The sequence below is a fragment of the Peromyscus eremicus genome, chromosome 8a (genome assembly GCF_949786415.1).
Source record: "Peromyscus eremicus chromosome 8a, PerEre_H2_v1, whole genome shotgun sequence".
Taxonomy (NCBI): Eukaryota; Metazoa; Chordata; class Mammalia; order Rodentia; family Cricetidae; genus Peromyscus; species Peromyscus eremicus.
The window spans coordinates 62143640-62151817 of record NC_081423.1 but is presented as its reverse complement, the minus strand read 5'-3'; the positions used below and the strand labels follow the sequence as shown (position 1 = coordinate 62151817).

The window sequence follows — 8178 nt, the reverse complement described above, 5'->3', positions numbered from 1 at the left end:
GGGAGGATACAGGATGTGATGGATACAATATGACCCAGCTCGGGTCTATTAGGAATCTTTTCACCTGCTTGCTACCTGGGCTAGCCTGGACAACTTGCTTAACCTCTAAGAGCCTCAGGCCTCACCGGAGGGATGGGAGTCAGGGATGCTGCCCTCCTGGAAAGCACTAAATGCTCACTTTCACCTAGCAGGTGAAATGGGGAGCTGGGGGTGGGGCTCTTGCCACTAAGGGGCCCAGAGAAGCAACATGGTCGGCAGATTGATTCCTCAGGAAGCCAGGAGACAGTCTCCCTCCCTTAATCCTGACACCCCTGTGCACACGAGGGTGAGTATTTGGGTGCAGCAGGCTCAGAAAGGAGGTTACGTGTCTAGGAAGGTACAGCCGACCATAATAAGCACACCTGGAGTTTGAAGTCACCTCTCACCCCATGTGACCCCAGAGATAACATCTCTCCTTTTACCTCCCTTGATCCTTCTCAGCCCCAAGGCATTCGGCCTGTCCACCAGCCACCCATGGTAAGTCCCTTGATCATTTTATGTTTTAGAACCTCTTCAATATGGCTCCTGTTGTGCGTTAAAAGGAGGAGCAGGCTTAGCCTCCCCCATGAGGGCAGACAAGGCTACCCACACTCCCCACCCACCAGGCCTCAGCCACCAGGCCTCAGCGATGTTGGTGGGAAGGGGTCGCAGGTGTGCTTGGCTGGCTCTGACCCAATAGAAAATGGGGCTGGGGCATGAATTCCGTTGGTGGGGTGCTTGTCCAGCGCTTGCAAAGGCCCAGTCTGAATCTCAGCACGCCACATACAACGTGGTGCGCAGCCGTAATCCCAGCACCGGGGAGCAGAAGTGGGTCAGAAAATCTGAAAGGGTTTGTTTGCCCCAGAGGGAGCCACACATTCACCCTTCCCTCCTGCAAAACAAGGCTGGTGGGGTGGAACTCTCGTCGCAATCCACCTTCTCCAGTAGAGAAACGCCTCTCCCCACCCCTAGTGTACGTGGGTGTCTGGGGAGGGGCTGTGGTGATCGATGCCCCTAGTTACAGTTCAAGGTTCAGGCTTAAGGGTGGGGATCATGTAGCGCCCCCTGGTGGCAGGTAGTAGTCTTCACAGTGGTGAGAACTGGTTAAGACCCATTTCTTTTGCCCCCAGACTCAAACCATCATCCACACAGTTCACAGTGCTGCCCCTGGACAGATGTTTCGTGTAAGTCTAAACATTTTTGGTTATCTCACAGCCCCACCACTTTCCTTTAATCAAAACCAGAATTCCCTAGAGTCACACAGTTGGAACCAAAGTGCTTAGGAAAGAAGATGGGGAAAGCTGGGGATGGGCCCCGTGCTAGCTAGGAAGATGGCGCCGCTCAGACTCTCCTCGGGACAGCAGAGATTCAGGAACAGTCTTCAGAGGATTGGACGGGCAGACACACTGGTCCTCTGGTTGCCCAGGCTGGAGTGTGGTGGCCCCAGCCTCTAGCTGGCTTACTGAGGTCAAGTCCATGCCAAAGCACTACTGACCAGGCCAGTCTAATTCTCTTTCCCCAGCGCAGTGCTGGTGGGGGACCCCAAGTTTGTGGGGCTGCAAGGGGCGTGCTTGAAGGGTAGGGGACCATAATGGGTCCAGGAAAACAGCAGGAAGTTTCAGAAACGCTGGTGTGACAGAGAAGGGGAATGGGAGGTCTCAAGGGCTGGATATTGGGGTCCCCCTGAAGTGTGGGCCACCATTTACCTTGTGTTTCTGTATGGAATCCTGATCTCTTTTGCAGCCTCCTGGAATCCAGCCTGTGATATACCCCAACATGTCCTATGTAAGTGGTTTCCTTCAGAGGGCCCGAGCTGTAGCCGGTGTTAGGCAGGGTGAGAGGTGAAGGGCAGCTTTAGTGGGGGACACTCCCCTGACTTGCATGATCCATGAAGGTTCCTGCATCCAGGCAAACAGTTAAAAACAGCCATGTAAATGAGCAGACAGTGGAATAGAGCTTTTAACTTTTAAATGGTGCCTTCAACATGAGCAAACTGTACACCTGCCTTAGTCACTTCTCTATTGATGTGATAAACATCATAACCAAGGCAACTTATAGGAGAAAGAGTGTAGTTTGGGGCTTCAGAGACCATGACCATCACGGCAGGGAACATGGCAGCAGACAGATAGATATGGTACTGGAGCTGGAGCTGGAAGCTTACATTTTGTAGGAGGGGAAGAGGGAGGGAGGGGGAGAGAGAGAGAGAGAGAGAGAGAGAGAGAGAGAGAGAGAGAGAGAGAGAGAGAGAGAGAGTCAGAGTCTGGGAATTGCACAGTCATTTGATACCTCAAAGCTTATCCCCAGTGACACATTTTCTCCAACAAGACCACACCTCCCAATCCTTCTCAAACAGTGCCACCAACTGGGGGCCAACTATTCAAATATATGAGCATCTGGGGGTGGACATTCTCATTCAAACCCCAACACCCCAACAAGCCATTTGTGCCCTGCCAAAGTCCCTCTCATGATAATTGAAATGGATTTTAGGAAACACTGGAAGGTTTTCTTTTGACATTTGATGAACCAAGTAAATAACCTGGGTCCCTTCCAGAAGATGCAGGACTTGCAGGCGTGACTTCAGAGTCCACAGCCCCCTGTGCTGAGTCCCCACTGCAGCTGTCCAGCTGCTGCTGATCCGTTTTCACTCTTCCAACAGCCTATACCTTTGTTCACCTCCATCCCAAATGGGCTTTACCCATCCAAGTCCATCATCATATCAGGCACGGTCCTGCCTGATGCTCAGAGGTAAGAAAGGCCTCCAGGGCTCTTGGGAGACCAGAGGCTCCCAGTGTGGTTCTGGCCAGCCTCTGGCTCTGAGCCACCTGGGGGTGATGGGTAGGAACTGGGCCCAGAGCTCAGTGGTCAGACAGGGTCTCTGTGAACTGCCCATTCCAGGTTCCACATCAACCTTCGCTCGGGGATGGACATCGCGTTTCACCTGAATCCCCGTTTTAATGAGAAGGCTGTAGTCCGAAACACCCAGATCAACAACTCCTGGGGGCCTGAGGAGCGGAAGCTGCCTGGGAATATGCCCTTCACTCGTGGCCAGAGCTTCTCAGTAAGATGCTGGGGTGCAAGAGGAGGGAGGGGTGCACGGGTCTGTGATGCAGGGGGCAGACGTCTGAGGGCTGCATCCCAGAGAAGGGAGAACGCTCTACAGATTGGTGTTTCATGACTACTGTCCCTGCTGAAGTAAGGGCTTGTATCTGCGAGGCCCCCTTCCCCCTGTTCTGGGGGCTGGTCTACAGTCTCATGCATGCTAGGCAAGTACAATACCACCGAGCTGCGTCTCCAGCCCTCCGTTCTGTTTTGTTTAGTTTTAGGAAGGGACTCACTTTAGCCCAGGCTCACCTACAACTCACGCTGTAGGGTGACTGGCCTAGAGCGCAGGGGATCCATCTACCTCAGCTGGCCAAGGGCGGAGGTTGCAGGCCTGAGCCACCACATCCATCTCCCAGCACTCCTTTCATTTCCTTCCTTCCTTCCTTCCTTCCTTCCTTCCTTCCTTCCTTCCTTCCTTCCTTCCCTCCATCCCTCCCCCTCCCTCCCTTCCCCCTCCCTCCCTCTTTCCTTCTTTTCTTTCTTTCTGCTGTGTTGAGACAGGGTCTTGAACGCAGCCAGGCCTCAGACTTTCAACGCCGCCTCAGCTCCTGAATAAGTCCGAGCACAGCCCCCCACTCTGGGGCCTTGTTGTCCTGCTTTCCACAGAGGGGCAAATGAACTCACAAGGACGGGTCACTTGCATGAGGTCACACCGGCCAGCTGGCACCAATCAAACCCAAGAGGGACTTGCCATTCACTCATGTGCTTATGCCACTCTGTGTCACCTAGGGGGAAACACTCTAAGAGCGGTACCAGTGCAGCAGCTGGAAGCCTGATACCCTGAGCAGGCCTTATCCACCCTGAGTATGACGTCAAATCACCCCATGAGCTTAAAGAAGAAAAATCAATGCCTGGGCCCATCCCAGGGCAATGTGCATTCATCGTTTGAAAATGTGATGGCAATATTCTCTGCCACAAGGCTGAGAGTATAGGGCTCTGTGGGCTGAGAAAGGAGCTTGCGTTTTGTTACTGTTGTTGAGACATGTAACCTAGGCTAGCCTCACGCTTGCTCTGTTATCACTGCCTGGGGGGCCAGCCTGGAGCAGTACAGGGCTCAAAGGGAATCCACTGAGCTGGCATCCTCCGGCTTTTTTATCTGAGGGGGTAAAGCGCTCACACTCTCTCCTGATGGTCTCCTTCTTTATTCTTCCTCTGTATCTTGACTCCGTATTTTTCCTGGTGATTTCCTTCTCCCATTCTTGATGTTTTCCTTCTCCTCCTTCTAACTCTATCTTTATTCTTCATGTTTTCCTTCTAACTCCTTCTAACTCTATTCTTTCCCTGACAGCTTATATACCCCAGCAAAAATCTTTCAAGCAGCATAAAAATTACAATGCAGTTATAATTTGTTTTTCAAGTGAAGGATTACAATGAATACAAGTGAAAAACAGCATGCTTCCCATATCCCCTAACATGATTAAACATTTTACGTATTACAGATGAAAACAAATTATCCTGAGAACCCACGTACATTCATACCCAAGCAACTTGTTATAGATTAACAGTGTAGGCAAGCAAGGTATTCTTTTACTGGCAGGCTGCATTTTGCAGTTACAAAGAAAGGACCAATCACTTTATTACTTATCTTGAAAGGTAATCTTATCAGGAATCTTAAAGGAATCACAAATCTAAACTTTTTTTTTTTCGAGACAGGGTTTCTCTGTGTAGCTTTGCGCCTTTCCTGGAACTCACTCTGTAGACCAGGCTGGCCTCGAACTCACAAAGATCCACCTGGCTCTGCCTCCCGAGTGCTGGGATTAAAGGCGTGCGCCACCACCGCCCGGCCCCACAAATCTAAACTTTTATACATGAAAAACAGTCCCCTCTACTTTAAATCTTTAGGGTGCATACCCACTTGTTGTTAGCTGTTTTATTACTCTTTACTCCTTTGGGGGCCCACTACCCAGCTTCCAAATAAATCACACATGGAGGCTTATTATTACTTATGAATGCCCGGCCTTAGCTTGGATTGTTTCTTGCCAGCTTTTCTTAAATTATCCCATCCACCTCTGCCTCTGGGCTTTTATCTTTTTCTGTTTCTATCTACCTTTCTTTCTCACTCTGTGGCTGGCTGTGCTGCTGGGTGGCTGGCCCCTGATGTCCTTCTCTTCTTCTTCTCTTGCTCCTTGACCCTCTCCTTCCCAGATTTCTCCTCTCATTTATTCTCTCTGCCTGCCAACCCCACCTTTCCTCTCCTGCCAAGTTATTGGCCATTCAGCTCTTTTTAGCCCAATCAGGTGTTTTAGACAGGCACAGTAACACAGGTTCACTGGGCGGTGGTGGCGCACGCCTTTAATCCCAGCACCTAGGAGGCAGAGCCTGGCAGATCTCTGTGAGTTCGAGGCCAGCCTGGTCTACAGAGCGAGATCCAGGACAGGCACTGAAACTACACAGAGAAACCCTGTCTTAAAAAACAAACAAACAAACAAACAAACAAAAAGTAACATAGGTTCACAGAGTTAAAAAACGCAACAAGAAAGAATGCAACATATCTTTGCATCATTAAACAAATGTTCTACAGCATAAACAAATGTAGCACATCTTAAAATAATATTCTACAACATCCACTCATCAATAGTTTTGTTATACCAGGAGACTGAGGGCAGAAATGAGTATAAGGAATTAATCATCACCTTTGGTCATCAACCAATCCTAGCAAGAAAGGCACATCAGTGAATAATAATTGGGCTTCTTTGTTCTTGTTCCCTAACCTTAAAGAGTTTCTCACTCAACTATGTGCTTTTCTAAAACTTTAGATTGTCTTCTTGGGTTTTTCGCCTCAAAGCTATTTGACAAAAACATCTTAGTCTATCTTTACGTTATTTTCAGAGCTTTGTTTCAGCTGTGATGCACTCTGAAACCTGTGAACGCCTCTCCCAACATTAAGATGAAAAGAATTTAAACTAACTGGGCTACTGGATTCAATTGTTTTCCTTAATCATTAACCTAAGCCCCAGTCTGTACAGCTCCTCAATAGAAACTCCTGTGCTCTATCTGTGTGACACTTCCTCAAATTTATTCAAATCTCTATTTAAACTCACATTATTATTATCATCAATTAGACAGTACAGCTTAGGAAGAAATCATCTTCATAATAATCCACAGGTAAAAATGCCCAGTAGAATGGGATTTTTCTATGAGATAAACACACTACCTTACAGGCAGTGGGGGTCTCCCCACACCCATTCACACCATGCCAGACACCAGAGAAAGATGGCAGCAGCAAACATGTGAAGGCACAGCAGAAGCAAAAGACACTCTGGGGTCTGTGGTCTTGGGGCCTTGTCTATCATCCATAAGGGATTCGCCTCCTGGTGGGCCAACACTCTGAAGTCAACTGCCATCTGCTGCTCCTCTGACATGGCCACCTGCACTATGTAGTCAAGGCTGGCCTTGAACTGCCAATCCTCCTGCCTCTCAAGTGCTGGAATTAATTGCAGACGTGCAGCAAGCCTGGCTTTTTTTGACTGCTAAGATTATAGGTATGAGCTGCCATACCCTGCTGAGGTTTTTGTGGGGTCTTTTGTTTGTTTTTAATGCATATGAATGTTTTTCTGCATGGATATATGTGCACCACGTGCACACAAGCCTGAGGCCCTCAGAAGTCAGAAGAAGGTATCAGATCCCTTGGAACTGGAGTTTACAGACAGTTGTGAGCTTCCATGTGCGAGCTGGGAAGTGAACCCAGTGCTCTTAACTGCTGAGCCATCTCTCTAGCCCTTTGAGCTTGGGTTTTAATTTAGTGAGAACAAAGACCTAACAAGACTGAATCTCATAGAGCAGAAAGGATAGGACAGGCGGAGTCTGCAGCATACTCTGGATAGTGCCCACATACAGTGTGATGAGTATTAACCTGTTCCTTATTCAGTTCGATATGAGTGTTAGCAGTGGCCATGTGTCAATTGTCTCATTGAAAATGACTTAGAGGAGACCAGGCATGGAGCACTGGAGACTCAGATAGCCTGAGCCAGCATTCCTATTGCTAGTGGCTGAGGGTTCAGCTGGAGAGCGAGCATGGGGGTGAGGGATATGGTCTAGGCAGACAGTTGGCTGAAATAGGTGGGGATCAGCAGGTGAGAGAGACATGGAAGGTCATTGCAAGAGACGGACCAGCACTGGTCCCTGTATGGAAGGTGTAGAGGGTGGGAACAGCATTCTAGGCTTGGGAACAGCCTATGCTAATGTAGTAGGCAAAGAGAACACTCATGTTTGGTGAAGGGCAAACCATTCATATTGGCCAAGGGCCAGGTTTTAGGCTTGCTCCTGAGGAAGGGGAGGTGGGGGAGGGAGACACCGGCCTGGGTTCCCAAGTGCCGTGCAAATGTTGTGGCGTCTCTCCCCAGGTGTGGATCCTATGTGAAGTTCAATGCTTCAAGGTCTCCGTGAACGGGCAACACCTGTGTGAATACTACCACCGTCTGAAGAACTTGCCAGGCATCAACAGTCTAGAAGTGGCAGGTGACGTCCTGCTGACCCACGTGCAGACATAGGCAGGGTCCCTGGCTAGAGATGAGGGCTGGGGCACCTTGTGTGTATCTTGTCACCTCTTCTCTGTCTCAGGCCTGGCTTCCCCAATCCCGCCATCAGAATAGCACCTCTGACAGGCGTTCTGGGAAGGGGCAACTCCCAGTTCACTCCCCTCCACAAAGGGGGTGTCCTGGTCTATGTGGCATCTCAGCCACAGTCCCATTGTTCTCAAGTGAGTTATACACTGAGAGACGTGCCCTCCGTGGCTCTGCCCCTTTCTCTGACCTTTAACCTCTCGGGCCCTTTCCTTTACCCCGCCTTCCCTTCACCCCACCTCAGGAAGGCCACTGTGATGGCATCTCACTGGCCTCCAACTGACTAGAATGTCCTCATCAGTTCTTCCCCACTCTTTCCCAGTGCCCATAAAATAAATAATAATGCTTGTTTACACACACATGTGAGACGGCTCTGTTTTTGAATGGATCTGGAGACATTCTGGAACCTATTAAAGGGAAAGGGAAGAGACAGGTTGGTGCCCACACCTGCTCACAGGGGTCCCCCTCCCAAACCCCCCTCCCAAACACCTCCCAC

At 49.7% G+C, this 8178-nt stretch overlaps 1 protein-coding gene across 1 annotated transcript; it reads left to right on the top strand.

The window, feature by feature from the left end:
* The first annotated feature begins 333 nt into the window (after positions 1–333).
* On the top strand, positions 334–8037 carry Lgals9 (galectin 9). The gene is made up of 5 exons (XM_059269565.1): positions 334–516; positions 1762–1803; positions 2675–2763; positions 2914–3076; positions 7464–8037. The coding sequence occupies exons 1-5, from the start codon at positions 514–516 to the stop codon at positions 7608–7610; spliced, it is 444 nt and encodes a 147-aa protein (XP_059125548.1). The 5' UTR covers positions 334–513; the 3' UTR covers positions 7611–8037.
* Positions 8038–8178: the final 141 nt, after the last annotated feature.

Coding starts and splice junctions, on each gene's coding strand:
- Lgals9 (XM_059269565.1), top strand. Junction 1,804..2,674: donor TATACCCCAACATGTCCTAT/GTAAGTGGTTTC, acceptor CTCTTCCAACAG/CCTATACCTTTGTTCACCTC. Junction 3,077..7,463: donor CTCGTGGCCAGAGCTTCTCA/GTAAGATGCTGG, acceptor GTCTCTCCCCAG/GTGTGGATCCTATGTGAAGT.